Raw genomic sequence first — 24,617 nt, 5'->3', positions numbered from 1 at the left:
GTTCAAGAGCTTGGGCTGTGTTTCAGCTTACATATTACTTCAGAAAACACAGGCAGGCTTGACCTGAAGCTGTAGAAGCATGAGTGTTATCTGCTTAGCCCACATCTAGGCAAAAAGACCTTAGCTTTGCTGCTGAGAGCCTTGGCTTCTTTTAAGTATTAGCACAGGCACAGCCACAGCAAAACAAGAACCTGTAGTGCTCTTTTCCAGTGTATTTCAATGGTTAATCACACTCATTAAAAATGTTGAAGATTAATTTGCTCAATTTCACTTTCCATAAATTGTTGTTATGCTGTTCTCTGCAAGACTAAAGGACTATTTTGTATATGTTATTTTCTCCCCAGGAAGTTTACTAATGCACTAATCATGGCTGTCTGAAGACTTCCTTGAGATAAGATCGAATTTGCTCCTCATAAATATTTTTCTCCATCCCTTGAGCTATGTTTGTGTCTCCTCCCTACACACCCTGTAGTTTTTCAACATCCTCTTTAAAATGTCAACACCAGAACTGGACATGCCATTCCAGCATGCAGGAAACATGCCAGCATCAGGTGAGCAGTGCCAGACAGGAAACAAAAAATCACTGCACTGCTTGCCCGCTGGTGCATCCAAGGAATGAGTTTGCTCACCAGTTATATCACCCTTGCAAAGTATATTGTGTTGTTCCTTTGTTATGAACTATAAATATGACTCAAGAGTTACTTAGGGTTCAGTTCCCCACTTCTTACCTTTAGATCTGTAATACTGCATCTGACTTAGCTAAGTTTTGCTTGGATGGACCAAACTTTCAAAGCAAAATCTATAAATGTCTGTATTGACCTTTATTCATCATGCCACCCTCCCTGATGAGGAACAATTCTGTGTAACTCTAGCTCACCTATAGAATACCCCACGGGAAGGTGGACTACAGCTCAGGCTTGTAATTTCCTGTTTTCAGTGCAGAGCTGTTTCACGTTTCACAAAAAGACAAGAGAAATCCTATATAGCCTCAGTAAAGAATAGCATTACGATTGTGAAATGAAACTGGAGAGTGACATGTAGGTGAAACATTCTGATAATGTTCCCATGCTGTCAGCTAGTGTGAAATATGTCACCTCCATGACTAGAATTCATCTCGTCTGCTGCCTGCAGCTGCTTTGTGTTAGCAGAGATTCTTGCCACCACTTTATCTGTATTCTGTAAACAAGTTCACCCAAAATAAGACAAACCTTGGGCTCAAGTCTGTTAGGTATCCATTAGGACTTTGCCTTGCAAATTATCCTGGTTCAGTTGAATGAGTTCTGACACAACAGTTCACTACCTGGGGAAAAGAACAGCTTCTCATCACATGGAAGCCAAATATCCATTTTTTTAATATCAAAGCTACACACAAAGGCTGTCCTTAAAACCCTCTAGTGGTCTATAATAACACGAAGATTAAAATGCTGTCTATTGCATAGGAGTGTCACGGATTGCAGTGTTTTGTCAAGGAACTACTTGAGTAAAGGTTCTGCCAGAAAGGTATCGTTGCTGACTGTATTATGCAGAGAATCAGTGCCAAACTTTAAAAGAGTCATTTAACAGAGGATGAGATCATAAGAAAAACAACTAAAAAATTTAACTTTCTAGATAATTTACTCTAGAATTTTTGAAAGTGCTGCTGTATTTTTCTTTATATGGAACAAGTCATGTTACTGTAGCTGTCTTAAGTAGTCACTCAGAAGGTGAACAGGGCTTCCAACTGACATGAGGACCACTGAGGAAGTAAATGGAAACAACTGTTGGTCATCTGTTCTTATGCAAAAGCTATGAGGGCTCTGCTGAGAAACCATCAAGGGCAGGTTCAGAACAAAGGAAAAGAAGTACTGCTTTATTCAATGTGCTGTTGAGCTGCATAGCTTCTTGCTTCAGCATGTCTGAGGCTCAAAAAGAATCATGAGAGTTCAGAAGATTACCTTGTAAGTTAATGGAAGAAAATGTCTTGCAATCTGAGAAGACAAAAATTTTTCTCTGATATACGAAATCTCTAAATCATTAATGTTTGGAATATATTTTAGAGAAATTAAGCTTTCTTCATTCTTGTGTTCTTCCCTTATGTATCTGCAATTGTTAAATATTCAGAGATGAAGTACCGGGTTACATGGACCTTTTCTCTGCCCCAGTAAAGCTCTTTTATGTTATGCTAGCCTTACAGAGCTATACACATTCCCTACAATACTGGAGTCTACCTCTAACTGTTTTTGCAGTTCATTAGGATATCAGTACAAGGGAGGTGAGGGAGATTTGTTGGTCTGAATCACTTAGAAACAAAATAAGCTAAAAGAAAAGCTCACTACACAGGGAACTAGACTTGGTATTCACTGTTGGGAAGCAACTGCTCCAGTAAGAAATAAGGGCTGGGTGCAGTCAGGAGATTGGTAGCAAGGTAACAACAGGGGAGCAGGGGAAAGGGTTGCTGCCCAGCAGTGTACGTAAATATTCCTACAACAGACCAGAGTGTGAGCCATGCCAAATGTAGCTCATGATCAATGGGAATGGTGCAATGCTGAGAAGCCCATGCCACACTGGCTGAGGTGTGCGGGGGAGAGGAGGGTGGGAGAAATTGCATCCGCTCTAAGTATCATGCTCTTCCAGAAAATCAGCCTTACATAGAATAGCCATAAAGAATTATATGGAAATAAGGACCTGCTCTTTTAATTCAGAATACACTGTTCTCCAAGAAGAGCTATTTTTTAGGTTCTCTTCACTAAACATCATTGTATTTTCACACTAGTTTTTTCTCCTTTAAACTTTTCTCCATACTGCACATTTGACTACAACTGTATTCTGAAACTCAAACATAAACCCATTTCACTTTGTACCCCTCTAGCCAAATCAGAGAATTGACTGAAAATCTTTCTCATGAAGTTTTTTCCCAGCTGTGGCTATTTACTAAATATGAAAGAATTAGCTTCATAGTGGAAGACAGCACAGAAAGTTAACAACACTTAGTTGTTGTGTTAGATTGCAAACCCTAAGTGACTGGTATACATGATACATGATTCTTGGATAATAGCAGTATTTTTGGGAATTAAATCCAGCTGTGCAGAGATTGAGTCAGTGTCAAGAAGCAAGGTGTGCTGGGAGTTCTAAGTCATTGATAAAAAGCTTCTGGTCATTGAAGCCTAAAATAGCTTTGATAGAATGTGAGTTTAGCCTGAAATGAGTTTGAGGCATTTAGTGGAGAATCACAGAATCACAGAATCACAGAATCCCAAGGGTTGGAAGGGACCTAAAAAGATCATCTAGTCCAACCCCCCTGCAAGAGCAGGGTAACCTACAGTACATCACACAGGAACTTGTCCAGGCGGGCCTTGAATATCTCCAGTGTAGGAGACTCCACAACCCCCCTGGGCAACCTGTTCCAGTGCTCTGTCACTCTTACAGTAAAGAAGTTCTTCCTGATGTTAACGTGGAACTTCCTATGTTCCAGTTTACACCCATTGCCCCTTGTCCTATCACTGGATATCACTGAAAAAAGCCTAGCTCCATCATCCTGACACCCACCCTTTACATATTTGTAAACATTGATGAGGTCACCCCTCAGTCTCCTCTTCTCCAAGCTAAAGAGACCCAGCTCCCTCAGCCTCTCCTCATAAGGGAGATGTTCCACTCCCTTAATCATCTTTGTGGCTCTGCGCTGGACTCCTTCAAGCAATTCCCTGTCCTTCTTGAACAGAGGGGCCCAGAACTGGACGCAATATTCCAGATGCGGCCTCACCAAGGCTGAGTAGAGGGGGAGGAGAAGTGCTACTGACAGTCTTAGTAACAATGCATAAATAAGATCTTTGTTATTAAGCTTACTAGGCAGTAAATATAGGCTTTCTGAGATACCTCAAATGCATAGGTCTACCTCTCAAAGGTTCAGTTAGTTGTTAGGTCTAAAGGTTCCAACTGCATATCTCTCTTTCTTGCTACTGATAGGAAGGGTGCTTCTGAAGACAGGGGTCAACTCTGGCTGAAAATCTCTAATCAAGCCAGGGGTCTTCAGGCAGATTCTGTTCTCAGTTATCTCTGTGGAAATTGAGTAGCAAATTCAGTAGCTTTACTAAAATCAGGTGATAGTATCAGAGCAGAATGTTCTCTGTGTAACATCATCTTTTAAATAGCCTTCCTTGTACTGCTACACAATGCTCCTTTGCAAAGAGTATCTGAAATCACTTCCCTGTAGAACCAAGGTAGCAGGGAAATTTAAATTGTTCTTCTCTTTTCTATTTAAGTCCTGCACTTAATTAAAAAAACCCAAAACAATCAAACAAAAAAACCCAACCCCTAAACATTCAAAAATAAATGAGACTAGTTTTGTGAACATTAAACCTTCTCACGCAGTTCACAGACTGAAAGGGTGGGAGAAGAAAGCTGTTCTTCCTCTTCTTTTGTGCTTTAAGTTTACTTTGTAAAATGCTTCAGTTATGAATAATGGTAGAACAAATTCTATTTTCTTTTCCTAATCTTCTTGTCTGTAACTAACTCCAAATTTTACCCTCCTTACCTGCCTCTGATAATTTCTGGCTGCCATCCTAACAGGATTATCCATTCTAAATGCTAACAGATCCCATAGTCAATTCCCAAATCTCTGGGAATTCTGAGTCAGTGAACTATCCTGTTTGGGTTCCTTTAACACTAAAAGGCAACATTATTATTTTTTTTTTAATATATATATTTTACAAATCAATGACTTTCCAGGAGTTTTGATCAAAAGTAGTTACACCTATGAAATACATATTGTTTTCTCATCTGTTTCAGTCTCTTGCCATTACCTTAAGCTGTTGCTATCTCCAGAAAACGTGAACCAAACTCTGTGCCTCGTTAAGAGAGTCTCTCCAGCCTACACCCAATGCAAGACTTTTGTGCAAGAGGTGCTAATCAATTAAAAGGTATTTTTTAAACCTCTAAGATGTGCTTGCGATGTAGAACTTCCAAACTTTTCCCCTTGATCTGAATATTCCTGTGGGGTAACTAACTTTAGACAGGCCCATAATAGTAAAATATTATCAGCAAGTCTTCCTTTTCAAATGAGCTGAAAAACTTGTTTAAAGCACCTTCTATATTTGAAAGCATTTTCTCCTTCATAAACCCTGAAGTGCTACAGCAAAGCTGGAGCTGTCTGCATACAGAAGCCTGCCTGTCACTTCCAGAAAACTCAGATTTCATATGTCAAGGGCTTGTGTGAAAATTGCTTTGAGTGTTAATTGCCCAGATGATTCAGCTTTATAAGAGCCCCTCTTATGTACTCAAGTATGTCTCATAGCATGCTGAGTGCCAAGTTTCAATAGAGCCAGCTGTGCTGTGCTCCCAGATGTTTAAAGATAATTCTTGCCCATCATTTCATTCCCCCCCTAAAATCCTGAGAAATTTGTTTAATGAAGTCACTAATGCACAATAGTGTATTTCTTCTTTCTTACTTAAAAAAAAAAAAAAATAGTCTCCCTAGAATACATGCAAGTTTGCTTTGGCTTTCAGTTACAGTAGCACATTGTCAGATCAACTGTGATGAGGAGATAAAAGAAAAGTATCAGTTATGCAAAATTAAAACTATGACAATTTAATTTAGAAAGGATTAGATCCCTCTGCTTTCAGAGATGCTGGTTTTTTGTTGTGTTTGAGGTCATTTCAATTATCCAATATACCTATTACAACATAAATCGCTGTTGGAAAGCTAACCAAAAAAAAAAACAACCCCAAACCAACAGCTCAGTTTTAAGTCTTGGATTAAAGCCTTTTCATAAATGTTCTTTATCCAGGTCTCAATGTTCAACATGTTCATTGGTCCTTGACCAATTTACATCGTTTAGGTTTTCTAGGTCAAAGTAGCTACACTGAAGTCAAGGGATCTGTGTTAATTTATCCCAGCTGCCTGTAGGCTGAGCTGAAACTCTGGATCCAAAGAACAAGAAACAGCCTTTTACAGGGAGATCCTGCCTGTGCTCTGCCTAGCAGTGTGCAGGTGCAGCGAATTTCAAGGAGAGGTTTTTTGTATTATATAGTGATAAAATATTTGTGAGATCCAGGGCTTGATTTTCAGAGTGAGTGACAACCATCAATTCCTACTCTTATCTGACTCAGCTGCCAAAAGAGATTTCTCTCAGACTATGTTGTAACTGAGTTTGAACAACCACAGATAGGGCTGGGTTAATTCAGCCTGCCTTTGTGGCCAGGCTGCTCTTGAATCAGAAGTATATGGTTGTATTTACACAGCACAGGTGCTAGGCAATATGTGTTCACTTTCCATGGTTCCCAAGTTACCATGGTAGAGCTCATATGCCTTTGCAGGTCCATGTGTTTGTGTATTTACCCACCGACACAGCATTTTGAGCCCACAGGTTGCTCTGCTTTTACAGCATCTGATCCAGCTGTGAGTCATGGACATGCATCTGCAGCCCCTTTTAACCATTGTTAAAGTTATTGCAAAGTCCCTTTTTGCAGGTTCTATCAGAAGTGATAAGACCTTCTGGAAAGCATTTTTTCTGCAGCTGATAGCCCTCACAAGCTGGTGGCAAATATTCATGTGGAGGTTATTGATACTGCACACAGATCTGAGAGATGTGAGGCAGTGGAGTTCTTGTAACAGTGGGTATAAGCAGCTGCTCTGAAATAGAGGAAAAGCCATGAAGAGTTGTGCAAGTCTGGGGTGGCCAAAGTGATTTTAGACACTTCTCTTTATGAAGCTAAGTGAGGCATTTGCTTGTATTTCTATCAGAAGATCCATCCAAAATTAGGACATACGCACCTGGGGATACAAATCATTCCTTGATACTGTTCCCACTGGTGTTAATGGGTACAGTGCTGCAAAGCCTAACATTCTTCATATGGGCTTAGCAAAAGACGTTAAGAAATATGATTTGTATTGCTATCCTTTTCTGTTAGCTGGGATATGAAATTCTGTGGTTTGAAAGGTTGTTTCAGCAAGACATCATGCAGCCAGCAGGGTATGTCGTTCAGAGAAAACATGTGAGATGTATTGCTGTTTCACTCTCCATCAGAGAGAACCTAGAAAACACAGGCAGAAATATACAGGCAGACGCTGGCTGTCTCTCAAGGTATGGATATCGTTTTATTTCCACTGATTTACATTCAGGTGTTCCCTGTAAGTAGAAATGCTATTTGAATTAGACTTGGTTTAGAAGCCACAGCAGTCACTGACAAGACAATGAATGGACATGTAAATGTCCTACATCCTAGCAGCTGTGTATGCCCTTCTGGAGAAGAAGGCTATGTATTCTTGAGAGATTATTTTACTCCTATCAGGAATTTCACCAGCTAAGCTATACTGCTGAAAAGAAACCAAACCCCAGAATAAAAAAAACCCCACAAAACCCAAACAAAAAAATAACACCCCCCCCCCCCAAAAAAAAACCACAACCAACTCCCCCAAGCCCACAAAACCCCTACTTTATCTACTTTATTAAAGTCCCAGGGCAAATGAAGGTACACTCAGAGGCCTTGCTGTCAGGACTAAAGGAGTCCCTCACTCCTGCTTTCCCAGTTCATTGTAGGCTCTACTGCTATTTTTGGCTGAGAAGTGCCAACTTGTCCAACTTACCCTGAGTAACTAACCTCAGAGACTTCTTGACCTGGCTGTTTGCTTTTATCCTTGATTTCTTTACAGACTTCCCTCATTCCAGTGTCCTTAACTGAAAGGACTGAGAAATCACAACTATCCCAGTTTGCTTGAAAGTCAATCTTATGGCCCCAAGCGTTTGCCAGATGATAAATATTTCGCCTTGGCAAGTGGCCTTAACTCTTGAGCTCTGCAGTACTGACAATGCATATCAACTGCTTTTGACTAACCGTGAATTTTTCATATGGGAAATACTTTTTATAGGAGTTATGGCTCCTTATTACTCAAGAAATCACTGAAAAATAAGCCTACAGAATCACAGAATCCCAAGGGTTGGAAGGGACCTAAAAAGATCATCTAGTCCAACCCCCCTGCAAGAGCAGGGTAACCTACAGTACATCACACAGGAACTTGTCCAGGCGGGCCTTGAATATCTCCAGTGTAGGAGACTCCACAACCCCCCTGGGCAACCTGTTCCAGTGCTCTGTCACTCTTACACTTAACTATTTCATCCAATTAAATATTTGCTTCAAATACATCTTTCAAATACTCATTCTTTTCTTTATAATTCTCAGGCAATGCATCATTTTTATTTTAATGAGCTTTGCTAAGCAAATAAACTGAAATGGGCAAATGTAATTGCTCTTTTGGGGAAGTCTTTTTCTGCTCCTTAACTCATAGGCTTGTGGTGCCACTCTATTGTCTATAAGATATTGTACAGCTCCTAAAACCTTTTTTTCTAGTGGAAATGGGACAGAATATTCATGCCAACTTGTTGCTGGGGCAGAGAGAACTAAAATTTCTGTTTTATTGAAAAGGGATACTCGCTGAGCGTATATCATGATCTAGTGGACAAAGAAGTGTAAAAGTCACTTGTATTTTTTCTAAGCTATCCCATTGCATGCTTATGCCCATACACCTCTTGTGTATTAGATATTCCTGACCAACTAAGGATGTGAGAGAGGCACCAGTCTCTCAGCTGGAAGCTTTTAGTTGCTTTGCTAAATCTGAAGAAGCTTCTGCTTTTAACTGTAACAGTCACAATTTCAGTTCTCTTTATGACCAGTGGTTTTTAAAGTACCAGCCTGTATAACCACAGGAAAAGTCTTCACCTTTGTGGAAGACAATAAAGCACCAGACTTGTTACTGTTAGGAATAATTGAGCGTTGACTGAGATATAGGAGATTTTTTTGTTTTCATACAGAATCCAAAGAGTTTTCTATTTTTGTTCAGAACCAATTTAAGTTAGGAAAGACAAAGTCAGCTTTGACTATGCCAACTAAAATGAAATGGATATCTCACATACTGCCTGCTACTACCCTGACCCAGCTGCATCCTTCTGCAACCTTGTAGTGATAGATGATGCTGTAATTTTCTCAGGCTTTCTGGAAAAATATTGGCTGAGAGTTAAGACTGAAGGAATAGTCTGAAACTTGCACTCACAGCAAGAACATGAAGAAGACAATGTTGGAAAATGTAAGATTGTTACTAAATAAAAACCAAGGATATGTTCTTGCAGATAGCCTAGATCATGACTACAGAGATACGTGTTAAATATACAATTTTAAGAAACTGTACAGCTGTCGTGGTTTAAACCCAGCCACACAGCTCGTCCACTCACACCCCCCCCCCCCCCCCCCCCCTTTCCCTCCCTCTACTCCCGGAGGGACGGAGAGGAGAATTGAAAAGAATGTAACTCCCACGGGTTGAGATAAGAGCAGTTTAGTAGCTAAGGTATAACACAAATCACTGCTGCTACCGCCAATGATAATAATGATAAAGGAAATAACAAGAGGAAAGAATACAACACCTCAACACCAGCCGACCAATAACTCCCCCCACCCCACCCAACCGAGCACCGACCAATACCTCGTCCAACCCTGCAGTCCCTAGCCCTTCCAGGTCCCTCTCCGTTACATCCTGGGCATGATGTGCTGTAGTATGGAATACCTCTTTGGCTAGTTTGGGTCAGGTGTCCTGCCTCTGCCTCCTCCCGGCTTTCCCTCCTCCCTGGCAGAGCATGAGACTCAGAAAGTCCTTAGTCAGGGTAAACATTACTGAGCAACAATTAAAAACAATCGGTGTTATCAGCTCTGTTCCCAGGCCGAAAGTCAAAACACAGAGCTGCACCAGCTACTAAGAAGGAGAAAAACTGACTGCTACTGCTAAACCTAGGACAACAGCATTTTCTCAGGGGGTTAGTTTTCCATAATAATACTAATAAACCAAATCCATAGCCCTTGAAAGATATGAACTGCTTCCTGGACTCAGAAATAGGCAGTGAACGATTATATGTATTTTCCCAGCTCTGCCTTAACCCAATGAACATAAAGAGAGGAGGCAAGACCTGGGAAGACCCTGCAAGGGAAAACTGTTTATTAGATAAAATGATACAAGCACATTCCACAAACGTTACTGCAGAGGCAAGATGAAAAAAAAATGTTACTTTGTGCAATGTTAACAAATTTTACTGTACAGTGCAGAACTGCTGGGAAAAAAATAGTTTTAGTGAATAATGACCTCTTATTCATCTGTTTGATTAAAGATGATTTTTCCTCAGACTGGTTATTTATTTGTTCTTTATTGCAGAGAGGAGACAATTAGAAGGAGTTAAGAGGTGAATTTTTTAATTCAATAACAATTCAACTTTGGCCAAGAAATTGGTTTACAGGAAAGGTATTTTTTTGTCCACCTGAGAACAACATTCAAGTAGTGCTTTCTTTTAAATTTTTTTAAATTTTTTAAATAGAATAAAATGTCACCCTGCTTTGCATAGGAAGGCTGACATTCTTTGGGAACATGACCTTCATTAACTTCCTTATCAAAATTCCTTACTGAATGGTGTTTGACAAAAATCTTTTATCAAGTTCTAAGGATTTTTGTGAGAAAAAAAATCCCAACAGAACCAAGCCAACAACAATCCCCTGTCTCCTGTGAAGACCTGGATCTTTGAAAATGTCATCCCAAATCAAATAAGAAACTTCATGATTCTACGCCAAGTAAGGACAAAAACTTAGGCCTAAAGGGCTGGGGCAAAAGTGAAAAAACTGGGACAGGCTTTCAAAGTCCGTGTAACTTATACCTCCGTGTGGGACAGTGAGTAAGCTGACTTGGAAGGTCAGGTAAGGTTTAAAGTAATCTGATCCTGAACTATTTGCTCTTCTGTAATCAGATCCTGAACTATTTGCTCTTCTCCTTCGGCCTGTAATTCATTTTTCATTGCAGTTAGTGAAGCTGCAGAGGTGAGAGTTCTGGTTAAAATTAAACACAGTTGACAGGTATTTTTTTTTTTTGGGGGGGGGGAAGAAAGGGAGAGAGGTACTGAATGTGATGAGTAAGAAAAATAATTCTTTGGGGGCTGGGCACAAGTCTCTATAACTAATTCTTGTGGCTTAACTTTTGGCAAGTGTTCAGCACTTTGCTGTTCAGAGGAATCATCTTGTTCTTGATTCTGCACTGTGCTTTTCATTTTTCATTCTACTCCTGGTGTCAGAAGCATCATTCATGTCATGCAAGAAGAAAGACTGAGAGAGTCCTGAGCTCCCTTCATGGAACAACAGTCTTTATCCTTTACCAGAAAACTGGAAGATGTAATAATCTCTCTGATTCTTCAACTTCTGTTCTGCTAGGTAAGTTGTGCTGAGGCTGAACAGAAGGGAATGGAAATATTTCAGCTCTGTAGAATTTCTGAGCATGAGGCAGTATTTCTGAGTAATATTATGGGAATATTAGAAAAGGTATGGAGAGCCCTGAGAGTCACACATGCATTTATGAAACAAAAATGTATGAATGAAGAGCAAAGCAGAAATTGACAGTAAAGAACATCAGAAAGTGTAATTTAATCGAAATACAATACAAAATCTTATTTGAGTTAAATATTACTTACAGCAGGCTTTATTAAAATACTATTGATCAATCCATTAGGTGCTGGAATGAATAAAGATGATTGTTCCCAGCAACCAAGAATGTGGTGTTGAGTTTCATTTTATTAGCATACCCATATGTCACACTGAGAAGGGCTTCCAAGTGAATCTGCTAGCAATCCCTCAGGGAGATTAAATACTTTCTTTCCAAGGTACTGGAAAAATGAGTGCCCACTCAGGTCTTCCTGGTCATTAACCAAACATCACAAATACGGAAACCTCTCTACATGTTGCCCTAGCAAGACTGGCAAAAGGTTTAGGGGTTTGTTGTTTTTTTTTTTTTTTTTTAAGCTGAAATAAAAATGTTAATCAAAATCTTTGCCGTGAAGCAGGTTCATTACTGCAAGGTCTGGACCCTTTTCCTTCTCAGTGCAGTCAAAAGGCTTTAGATATTGAGGCAGTAATGAGGCTTCAGGTTCAACACTGATGATAGAAGAGGTGTGGAGCAAATCATATGTATGTGTAAAGTGTTTCTATGTGATGGTGCTTTTGCTGAAAACTCTTATTTTTACATACTTTCTTTTATTTGGTATTTTTTCCTTTACTCAGCTCTTTGTTCCTGCTATAAGCCTTTCAGATACTGGTCATAAGTAAAGGATTAATTTGGTCCTAACATGTTTCATTAGCTCACAGCAAAAGTGGAATTACGTGTCATGCAGTGGCACTGGTAACAGTAAAAGTCATCACAGATTTCAGCTGCTGAAGCACCTCCAATAACAATGAATCACATTGTCAGATGTTGTATGAAGTCAAGGTCAAATTTCTGAGTGTGCTGGCTAATAATGGAGGATCTACTGCATAGTCTTATCTCTCTGCTTGTCTTCCCAACAAGAACATTGCTAATGAACCATTACTGCTGACCTGCAAACAGTCCTATGCATCAGTTCTATGACGCATGAAAGGCTCTTTGGAAGACCTGTTCTTACCAACAACTTCTCCACTGGATATTAAAACTTAGATTATTCACTGTTCTTCTGGTACCCTCCAGGTTTTCACCATTTGGAGACATCATTTTGACCCAATAGCATATAACTTAAAGACCTACTTTTTTTTTTTCTCACTGATAGCAACAATTTTGAAAAAAGAGACAAGGTTTTTAATGGTTGGATTCAATGATCTTAAAAGTCTTTTCCAACCTAAATGATTCTATGATTCTATTGCAATACATGTTATACTAGGCATATCTTCTGAATATTAAGTAAAAGAGAAATTGTATGGAAAGCACTAAGAACAAAGCAGAAGTGTTCACATTTGGTAGCAGTTGGGCAGAAGGCAGGCCATCCGTCAGTAAATACCCATTAGATGTTTATAAACCTGCCCAGAATTTTTACGAACACCTTGCCTTAGATAACATTTGTGTATTAGATAGTATATAGATACTGTGTACAGATAATAGCTGTTATACCTGTGTACAGGTTCACACTGGCATCCATAGAGTGATGTTCCTTCAGAGAGAATTATTGTTTGAATTTATTTGAAGCATGACTCCTTAGATCTATCAAAAGTTTCTCTTGCTTTTTTTAATGCAGAAAGCAGCAGTACTTCATTTAGGGTTTGCATGCTCTATTAAGAAAAATTCTAGCTGACTATTCCTTTTTGATCTATATTCTTATGAAAACAACATAACTGGCAATTCTGAAAGTTCGTGGTATTTTAAAAGATAACAAAAATATGAGAACAGTCTCCTAAATGCAGAAAATGACAACTTTAATTATAAAGTGTTTTTTTTCTTCATATTTTAGCTTTTTTTTTCTATTCAAATATAGTAGATTTACACCATCAGTATATTAATAGCTTTGGTAAATACAAACATCGTCAGTTTTAACATACAATCAGCAGTAAGCTTTGAACATTCTGTATTCTCTATTTTTTGTCATAGCAATGCTGCAATTCAAATAGACTTTAATACAACATATCAGATACTTTCTATCATACATAAGTTTGAAACAACAGAAAAATGGTGTGAAAGTAAGAGGTTATGTTGAAGGATCAGCACTTATAAAGATTTCTACTTTATTAATATAGTGTGCTTCTTTCTGACGTGGGTAAGAATACAATTTTTTTCAGGAAGGATATCTATAGTCAGTAGAATTCTTGTCCTGCTGAATCAATTTTACCCCGACCACACAAGGAACAGTTGTGTAGAATAAGGATTCCTTATTTCCGGTCACTGACAATATTACCATCTTGAACCTCTACTACTACAAACATTTAATTTCTTTGTAAGATGGTTGGAATATTTACTCACCAGATATGTTTTTCTTTTATATCATTAGCTTCCTTTTTTAGCTACCTAAGTTTCCAGACATCAGATGTGTGTTTATTGCTTGCTCAAGGGCTCCTTAGTTTTCTGTTTTATACTAACTGCTGCTGTGAAGCTTTTGCGTTTTCTAAACATACAAAGCTTTTGTATGTGAAAAACAGAGAGATTTTAGTAAATGCAATAAACAGCTCTTAATACATTTATCGTGGGTACTCTTCTGGTCTGTATTTACCAGCATTTTTTGATTGGGCTTGCACATGCAAGGAATTCAAACACCTCATATAATTCAAAGAAATTTGTTGTCAGCAGTTACCTTCAGCAAATATGCTTTGATTTCTCCAAACAGCAATATCTATTTTGTTTGATGAAAAACTGCTTTCATCTCTATTGGCATCTAATTACCTTCTCCTACTCTGTATCTCTGTCTTTTTACTGATTTAAATCTTGTCTTAGTGTTTCCTGTACTCTGTGAGGAAACCTTGCAGGCTGTAGCTAGTGGTGCTATCCTACTTATCCTGCAACTATAAATGTTTCAGCACCTTATCTAGTTTCCTTGCTGAGAAGGAACAATCCTTTATATTCTCCTGTCCTGGTATTCCCCCAGTGATCCCTAGATTTTATTTCAGAGAAAAATCTATGTTGATGTTCTGAGGGATCTTATGGTACTATTTTTAATAGTCCCTCAAAGCAATTTGGTCTTGCTGTTCTAAAACAGAAAATAAAATATATATAGTCACCTTGAGTAGTAGATGAATAAATCCTCCTTAGGATTGAATTAATGTGCAATGGCACATTGGACCTCAGGAAAACCTGGAATGATAGAGGCCAAGCACTAGAAAAAACTGTGTAACAGATCCAGTAATGTGTGGCCAGATACACATTTGGGCTGACTGCTTTTGGGCAGAATTACTCTGCTGAACTGTAATGCTGCTACAGGGACTGAGACTGTCAAGCGCTCATTTTTGTGCAGAGGAAGACTGTGCAGGTATGTCCCAAAAATTAGAAGAAATTGAGTTCCAAATGTTAAGGCAACAGTGTAACTTTATTGATAAAAATAGATAGATAAATACATAGGTAAATGGCCAATCCTTTGCCATAGTGAAGGCAATAGGCATCCAGATGGGAGCCTGGTGGACTGCAAGCAAAAATGGCAGTCACAGTTGAGGAAATGGAGCACCAGCAAGTGGCAGGCCAACAAGCCACTGCAGTGGAAGGACCTTGGATAAAAGTATGGGGTGGGGGGAAACAAACTGTTTCCTTAATTCTCTTATTCAGGAAGTTTTACAATTCAGGAATTGTAAAACTTATTTAATCATCAGTGATGAAAAGTTATGGCTGCCAATTGAGATGTCTCAGCATTGTACATAATGTTTGTTATAGCACAGCATGTTGCTTTCAGAAGGATTAGTCCTGAAGGTTATAGGAAGTTTGTACTTCACTCCTTTTACAATTAAAATTGAATGACTCAAGACAGTAGAGTTACTGTATGAGTAAAATATAGCAGGTTGAGGCCATTAGAGTTTGCCAGTCATCAGATGTCATGAGCTTTCCCCATTGCAAAACAAAATTTGTCCTTAAAAAACCAAATAAACAGAAAATCTTCACACACCATCTCTTCTCTCTGTTCAGTGTTCTTGAGTTATTTCTAAATATTCAAACCCCTGGGACTCAAAAGGACACTTTGAAAAGGGAAAACAACCAAAATCTAATTGAAACTATAGCTCTTGCCAGAGTCACTGCTCTGCAAACATTCAAAGTGGCTCATTACCAATACGAAAACTGTTGCTATATGCTTGGACTGTTTGTCAGCCTAGATGAATAGGGAAAATGGGATAAAGAGATTTAATTAAGCTATCAAGAAGGGATATAGCCAAAGACCAGTAGTTGCATTCAGTTCGGATTTAGGGGAGGCAATGTCACAAAGCCTGGTGTTGACTGAACTAGTAAGGATTGGCTGAGCTCCACTGAATTCCCATTGTACCACTAGAAAATCTGGCCTCTATAGTTACAATGTGGACAGCTAGTCTGTCTGAGTTCGCCTCACAATTAAAAGACTCCCCCACACCCTAAAAGAGACACTAATTCAGGTTCTCCTTTGTTTCAGGTATGACAAAGCTGTCTAATTATAATCAGCAAGCTCAAGTTGCGAAAACCAGAATTTTATGACTGGGGAGAGAGGAAGGAATTTATTCCCCATGTCCGCACACCTTCCTCTGAAGTCAATTTTCTTTAACAGCCAAAGTATTATTACATGGTTCTGAGTATATGATAGGGGACAAAAGGCTGATTATAGGTCCTGCTATCACTGGAGGAAAGATTTTTGGTGTTCCCCTGACTTCTGTGGGAGATGCAGCAGAAATCAATTCACCCCATTCACCTTCTCTCAGAGGAAATATTTACATTTTTATTGAACTGGTGGGTCAGGGGTTTTCAGTTTTAAAAACTCAGTCTTACAGCTAAGATTACTGCATTTCTCTAATGCTTGTGCTAGAAAGATAAAACCAGATTCCTTTTTCAAAAATAGTAAAAAGAGTAAAATATTAACGTATCTTAGAAGGAAGCAAGTACATAATAGCAAAATATTTGAGCTCTGCAAGTGCTGGGTTTTGTGCATTTTACACTGCACTAGTCACAGAATATTATGTGGTTGTACAATGGTTCTTATAAAACATATCTTAAGCATTTAGTAGATTTGGCACAATATTGGTATTCTTTGGTAAAAATGCAAATGCGGGATTTAAGATTCTAAGAATAATTCTGATTCCATATCATTCAGGTACCGAGAAAAGACTGAGATTGTGATTGAAAGCAAAAATATCCCATTTCTTCACTTGGGTTCTCAAGAGTCTTTTCTTGTTCATATCTGTCTTCTCTTACAGCATTCTTGTGGCCAGTGTCCATAATAAATATTGGAGTCCAGAAGCTTTCCCAGCTTTGGTGCAGAGAAGCGAGTACAAGTGATCAGCAACAATGTCTCAAAAGCACAGCTGTAGATGACTTTATATATACCCATATAGAAGGCAAAACATGGGAAAAATCATACTGAGCTGAGCAGAGCTCATCAGTGTCTTATCTGTTATCTTGTATTTCTCCACCTCTATTTTCAGCAGTTCAGGGCACCATCACAGCTGGGGATGAGCAGGTGCAAAGAACAATTATCCTACTTCTGGAGCTAACTGTGTTCTTCAATTAGGAAGCCAACTTAATGGGATAAAGGAACTCATCACTGTTGATTCTCAGACGAGGAATATAATCTTTTTGTGTGATAAACTAATCATTTATTTATAATAAAGCATCGATGGTCAGTGTAATTGAATTATCTAGCAGAATGTAAAGGACATACAGAAGCCATACAGAGAGAGACATCAATACAAACCAGTGGGATGCAGATCAACAAGCTTCTTTGTAGTTCTGGTTGCATTTGTGACAAATGTATCAGTATCTGCACCAGAACTTAATTCCTCTCCCTGCAAAAATCCAAAATCCTGCTGGCGGGCATTCAAGAGAATTTTCCAATGCAAATTAAATAAATAAATACTCAGGCAAAAATATCTTACATGAAAATATCTAGCTGAGCTTCATCATCTCAAAAGGCCTGCTCAAACCAGGATGTTTTACATTTTAATATCTACCTATTTATGCACGCATGCAGGGACAATACCAACGAATTAGAATCATATTTGTAAGTCTACTGAATATTACATACCACATTGCAAATTCCAACATTTTGCAGTTCTCAAGCTGCAAGAAATAAATCCTTCATTATTACCTTTTCCATGCTTTCCAACAGTTTTATTTCTTTGAAGTGTCTTTGATTTTTATACATATAAACTTCAAAAAAAAAAAAAAAATCCCAATCTAAATCCTCAAACAAACAAAACAGACTCTTCTGTGCCAAAAAAATTGCACATTTAAGGGGAGAGTAAGATATCTGGTCTACAAAGCTATTTTTGTTCCAGCTACATCAGCTTTATCTAGTTTAATGTTTGTTCTGTGACCATTTGAAATTCAATTTCAGGTAGTAGCATATCAGCATAGGATGCATCATTAACTTGTAAGGCTTGACATTTGCTATCTTTATCTGGTTTTGGTGTATCATTCATACTGAGATATTGTTTCTTCTTATCTGATATTGATTTCAACTGTGACAAGCTGTGCTGCTAATAAAATCTACAGGCAAGTATCTGGCATTTAGTTCTTCACTGGTAGAGGAAAAGAAACACCCCAGTGACAACAAAAAGTAAAGAGATACTTTTCGAGATACTTTTCAACTAGAATGCTTGCCTGTATCCTCATATTATCCATCTCTTAGCACTTCTGTTGATGTAGCATTTCTGACTGATTCCCTTGGGGAAGTCTTCATGGAAATCCTTGCCTCTCAGATGAAATATTCCTTTTTGCTTTCATCCACTGCTTCCTGAAGAGTGGGGTCATTTTTCAAAGCAGCATCTGCACTTTCAGCAAACTCAGTTCCTTTTGCCTCATTTGTGTGGTAGGTGCCCTTATGTCTATACATGTACCGGACCATCACTACCAGCAGGCAGATGAGGACAAATACTACTGCAGCAATCACACCTAGAAGAAGGAGACCAGTTAATTGTATTCCCAGTAATAAAATACAAGCAGCATCTCACAGCCAGGCATCACAACTTGAATTACTTGATAAGGAAAAGCCTACATATCATAAACATCTGCATGTTGCAGTGGCCAAAGTCAGAACAGAATCTGACACTGATAAAACAAAATGGGATATAGATACTGCAGGAATGCAAATCAAATTCTTGCTAGCTTTCTTCAAATCAATGGCTTGCTTTGGTTGAACTCACTAAAAAATTCATTACAAAATGAGGGGAAATAAGAGAACATAAAGAAAACCCAATAGATTTCTTTCATCCTTCTGTAACATATATCGAGGAGAGTTTGCAGGCAACCCAACCCTGTCTCCACAGGTGTACTCAATTTCAGGGGAGGTACAGGGCATTATGTATTTCTTAGGAGACATTCAACAAACAGCAGGAGCCAGGTGACTTCAGTACTGTTCTGTATTTGCAAGCTGCCATTTCATGCTGTGCTCTAATTAAGAAAGTCTGATTGTAATGAATGTGGAAGTGACACCTGGGAGGAGGAAGGGATTCTGGGTAGATCCTTCCTATCTCCTGGACCAAGGCTAATTACTAGAAATGTGTTGACTGGCCAAAAATTTCTGTAGGTAACTCACACGCGCATAGGCCTAAATAGTGAATGGAAGCACTCGTAGTGAAGTAAATGCGAGTTCCAGAAGTGGCTGTGCAGAGAGCATTGTGTGTCCTTGCTTTCCAGAGTCCTTTCTTTTTTTCCTGTTCTACTGTGAAAGGTGTCCATAAAAGAGTGGCACCCCTGACAAATCCAAAAAATTACAAGCTGTATCCCCTTCCTTCCCCATCAAATTGTTCAGTTTAAGGATCCTGAAAATAAATGAAATATTTTGAAGTTTATTGAATTTGTGTGGTTTTCATTTTTTTAACACTGCATACAACTGGGATGTGCTTATAAACACTTTAGCTGTGACTCTATACATTACACTGAACTGATTCTATATTCACATGACTACAGGAGTAAACCATACATTAATGAAATACATAATAAAACACACCAGAAAAGGACATTCCTAGGAAAATCCCATTTGTGGAGTATGAAGCTGCTATGATGATGCAATAGGTAGGAATTCATTTGATTTATTGTAGGCATCTACAGCTCAGGAAACTTCATCTGAGTTACCTTGGGCTTCCTCCGCTGTCAGTGGATGGTGTGTGTGTGTGCAGGGTGATTCCTCTTCTAGAATTGAATTCTTATGCTTGATCAGACAAATTGCTCCCTGGAAATGTTTACTATTGTGCAGAGACAATGAGGGTTATGCAGACAGTATCTCTCTGCTCTCCCCTGTGTTCAAGATTTGTGGCAGGAGTTGGTATCTCTAAAGCTTTAGATTTATCAGCATCAGTAAACTGAGTGGGAATACCCTATTGTCATCAAAACATAGGAATGGACAGAATATTAATGGAGTAAATAAAAATGATAACTCTCTAAAAAAATATGCCTGCAATGTTTTACCACAGATTTTCATGTTCTTGGTTCTGGAAAGTGAAGTTACTGCTGGCAGAAATGAAATTGCTAATACAAAGAACTTTAGGTTTAGAATAATAGTTGCAGTGGGGGCTTCATCAGTCTTTAGGACCTCACTGGTATCCCTTGACACAAGAGGCTTTAATAGGCTTTGGATATAGAACAATATTAATAAGCCTAAGGGACTAAATACAAATCAATTTACCTGCTACTTGTTCATGGAAAGCTAAAATTAAAGTTACAGGAGATGGGACCTGAGGGAAATATAGCAGAACCTCACCAATTTGCACTAATGAATGGTGTACCCCCTTGTGAATGACTGAAATTATTGCGTTAGTATGGAAATGAACAAACACAATAAAAATAAAAAGGTTCTCTCCTTGAACATGGCTTTGTTCATTTATTCTGACAACTGTATTTAGTTTAAATGCATGAGAGAGCTTTAATAGAACACCAGAAAATTCACTGTAGTATGTTCTGCTTCAATAAAGGGTCAGTTGGTATGAGCTAGCATGGCTCAAATCAAAAGTGCTATACCAGTCCTGTATTAAATGACAATTTTGGCCCAGTGAATAATGAAGAATATCAGAGTCTGACTTTGCTGCTGGACTGCAAAACATTTTGTCCTAAAATTGGGAATGGATGGGGTGGTACTGCTCACTGTATGGTTTATGCTCATTATCTCATCTCGTTATCTTGCCAATAGCCCCTTCTGGGAGCAGATTTCCCACTGGCCTAATTAACTCTAATTGTGCTACTCCTGTTGTCTTGTCAGCAAAGGAGGGGTTTTGCAAAATGCAAGAAATCAACCAACCCGCTGTTTTAATTCTAATGGTAATGCTTAGTACGGTCTGCTACTTACCTCCAAGAACAGCCACATCTGCTCCAGCTGTGGGGCTCTCAATGTCTCCATCTATAAATAGATTAGAACATATAAAAGTTAATTAAAGAAAGAGGAATTGGATCATATGTAACAGCAGTGACTGTACTGGTGGTGCTGAATTATTTTAACCTCTGAAACTCAGAATTTAAACAAGATCTCTTATTAGCAAAAGACATTTATGAAACTTCTCATTAGAGTTAGCTGTACTGTAACAGTTTACTGTCACCATAACACTGGAAAATAAATAGCTAGCACATTGTGCAAGCTATCATGGCCCTCAGGGAAACACCTACTGTTTATTATGAGCACTTACCTGTAACATCCTCCAGTGAATGATTAAATTAAGAGTGTTTAGGTACTGCGATTACTCTCAGAAGGGTAGTTTTGGGGAGAAAATGTTGGTGCCTATTTATTTTCCCATTTGTGGCTCTTCAGAGTATAGTCCGGATCTTGATTTGATGCGAATTAATCTGGCTGTATTGATTTCAATTAGTACTTTATTTATCTGCAATATCCTGGTTTTAATCTTAGCATTTGTTTTCTTTTAAACTTAGGTTTGAAATCAAGATCAGCGTGTTATGTATGTGGTATAAAACAGGGTCCCCATTTAGAGTAAGTCTGAATTTGCTGCTGCTAAATTGAATTACATTTTTTACTGGATTATAATTTACAAAAAAAAAAAAAAACAACAAACCCCCCCAAAAACCCAAACAAAACCCACCTTTGAAATTTAAATGCAGAATAGAAGTACCTGAAAACATTTTTTCAAGAAGAATTTGGTCTGAAAAGTTGTAAGCTTCTGAAAGAACAGTTAGAATTCAAATTAGATTTGTTCTTAGTTTTAGCACTTACTAAGAATATCCAAACCAATAATGAATAGCCAAAGTGTTTTGAAGAGGAGAGGAAAAAAATCTAAAAAACAGTGAGGATTTTTCTTTCCATATTATTTGATATAGACCTTAAGTAAAAGTAAATTCATAAAGACACGTCTTCAGTAGCTCCCCCTTGCTTGATCAGGGTACAATTCTGATCTTGTTTTTGTTCTTTGTTTCATGCTGTTGGTATCAGCCCACTTAGTCCTGAATTATGTGGATGTCTAAGGTGATGAATTCTTGGAGTTTTTCCATTCTAGCTTTATGACAGGATACTCTTTTCTTAATTTATTATTGTGTTATTTATACAATTCTACACAATACTGGTTTTCAAACAAACAAACAGCTTTACGTGATTCTTTTTTTTTCCTTTTGGTAAACACAGTGAAAATCTATAGAAATATTTGGAATTAGCATTTTTCTCTAGAAAAGGTAAAAATATTAATTCCAAAACTTTCTATAAATTCAGCAGTGGTACTATGACTGATATCTGGCTCTCCTTTTGCTAAATCTGTGACACATGATGCACGGACAAGACACTATCAGCAGCTTTCTCCTTACTCATGTACAGTCTCTTTTATCAAACTGCAGTAGCTAAGAAGAGCTGAGATTCAAAGAATTCCCTCTTCCCAAATATCGGAGATGTTTTTTGTAGAAAGTAGGAGTACTTTTTTCTCCCACAGAGATCCTTCCTATGTTTTGTTCCTGCTATGCACTGATGGAAAGATTGAGCATGCCTTGTGTAATTTAAAATTTCTAATTATGTCTACATCCATTCAAAACCCATGTGCCTCAGAAGAGATTAATTTCTTCAAGGTCAGACTGTTCTGTATTTCTTCATACACCAAATATATGAGGCATGCTAGAAAAGCAGGCTCCTCTACAGCCATCAAATACTCGAAGGTGTGAATTCTAAAGTGCTTCCCTAGCCACGTAACTTCCAAACATTAATTCCAGATCACATCATTATCCCTTTAATTATAAAATGTATGCAAGTAACTCTCTGGTCTTTCCTGTTGTTCCCAGGTGCCTCTCAGATTCAGATAACAAAAAGCAAGTGCCTTATCTCTACTACTTGCCACCACAATGCTTTTTGATAATGTATTCCAGTATCAACACTTGCAGGAAAGTTTTCATTTTCATACTGTTCTTTCTAAGTTTTCAGAAGAAAGCTAGACCCATCTAGAGCCATCATGTAGTTGGCACTGATCTGTTAAGCTGATGATGCAATGCCATTCAGCAACCATCTAACACTGTTCCCATTTTACTGCAAACATGAGAGTCTGACTTCTTTGTGTATCAACTTTTGACCATGGAACAGGCTTACTGTCCTCCCATATGGTCTTTTGCTGCAACATCCAGAATGCTAGAACACTGCAGCTACCACCAATGACCAGAAGTTTCCAGGGTTGGAGCAGTCATAATGGAGAGGAGAGAGGGACCCTCATTGCCTGTCTCACAGTCTCTGAAATTACACTGTCCAAAACCAGCTATGTGATTCATGGCAACATCATGATATTGCTAGGCAGTGGGTGAAAGTATCAGTGTCATTCAAGATTCAAGATTCGATTAGTATTACCCTTCACGAAACATGACTGAGGAAAATTCAAGGCATGTGTTCATGAAATGAAGCCATCACGCAGATCAGGAGGGAGACATCTCCTTATCCAGATGGAAATCCACGCCTGGCCAGGAACCTCAGCATGGTCTCTTTAAAATTCAGCTCTGTCTGTGTGAGAATACGCTTCATTACTACTATAGGACTGAATCTTCACTTTCTGAGGCAGAAAAGATATTCACATACTTGAGGAATTCTTAGCTGAGCAATGGCTGTACCTTCTTTATTTTGTTTTTTTGCATACAGAGCACTCAGAGGTCTGTTTCAGTAACTGCTGTTGTACCTGTTATAGTTATTTTACTTTGTTTCAAGGATATCTTTAATACTATCTGCTGCTAAATTGCCCTTGCAAAACATCCTTTCACTGTTATACTGGCCCTTGTATACAGCTACAATCTGGTCCCGAAAGTGTTTAGACAGTGTTGTTATTTAGTGCCATTGGTTACCGTGACACACAGAAATTGGAAGATTGTGGGAAAACTTGTTTTTCATAAAATCTCTGGCCATCAGAATGAGTTGGCTAAATCAAGAATAGAACATACAAATCAAATTGCCTGTTGTTGGAAAGTATGTTTCTAAAAGCCAAAAATGAAGGGAAAGAAATGCCTTTGTGCCATGACCTAAAATTCATCAAATTCCAGTTCTGCCTATAAAATTACAGATAAGGAATTTTTCAATAGAACACAGCTGCTACCTGTCTCATTCTCATCAATCAAATCATGCTGAGAAGGCAGAGGCCTCTGAAAGCCCCAGGAGTATTCCTGACTTAAATACTGGCTTTGCACTTCAAAGTTGAAAAGCCAGCACAACTAGCTTTTATGTTAATGTAGCCAGTGGTGAGTTTTCCTGCTAAATTTATTGGTAAATTTGTTAAACCACCTCCTCCAAGTGAAATTTTCCAATAAGACTTGACTTTTATTAATTTTGATAAGTTTTTTGCTTAGTTTAAACTGATTCCATTCAATTTTGGCTGGGAGGCACTTGTTCAAAAGCAGCAGGTCCAGCAGTGAAATTGTTTGAGGTACAGCACTCTCCTCGTTTTGCTATGCACTTCTCCGAGCACTTGTAATGATTTATTTTGTTCTCTAAATTACAAGTCTGAGCCACTAAAAGCCATAAGTCACTTTCTGCTCCAAAATTATGACAGTGGCTCTAAAATAAAACTTTTTTTATTTGCTCTTTCTTTCACATCTAAGCTTCATTCAAGTCTTACTTTCCAGCCCTTTTCTACAACACCAAAGACAAAATCCACTTTGTAGATAAAACTGAGATTTTGGCATGATGTTGCAGCACCAGAAAACAGGTCTTCAAGGAGCACATTATATTATGAGACTCCTAGTAAAAATGCGAGACACATCTCTGAGCTACTTTAGAAGT

At 38.4% G+C, this 24,617-nt stretch overlaps 1 protein-coding gene across 1 annotated transcript in view; it reads right to left on the bottom strand.

Annotated features, from left to right (window-relative positions):
• Window positions 1-11,387: 11,387 nt before the first annotated feature.
• Window positions 11,388-24,617, bottom strand: part of GYPC (glycophorin C (Gerbich blood group)) — a 37,275-nt gene continuing 24,045 nt past the window's right edge. The window contains exons 2-3 of the mRNA XM_065671521.1: window positions 20,730-20,780; window positions 11,388-18,340 (exon numbers count right to left, since the gene is read on the bottom strand). Of these exons, the coding sequence (XP_065527593.1) occupies window positions 18,144-18,340; window positions 20,730-20,780 (248 nt within the window). The 3' untranslated portion in view covers window positions 11,388-18,143. The remainder of the gene's footprint in view (window positions 18,341-20,729; window positions 20,781-24,617) is intronic.

This window comes from Lathamus discolor, chromosome 3 (genome assembly GCF_037157495.1).
Source record: "Lathamus discolor isolate bLatDis1 chromosome 3, bLatDis1.hap1, whole genome shotgun sequence".
In the NCBI taxonomy this organism is placed as follows: Eukaryota; Metazoa; Chordata; class Aves; order Psittaciformes; family Psittacidae; genus Lathamus; species Lathamus discolor.
This window is presented reverse-complemented; position numbering and strand designations above follow the sequence as displayed.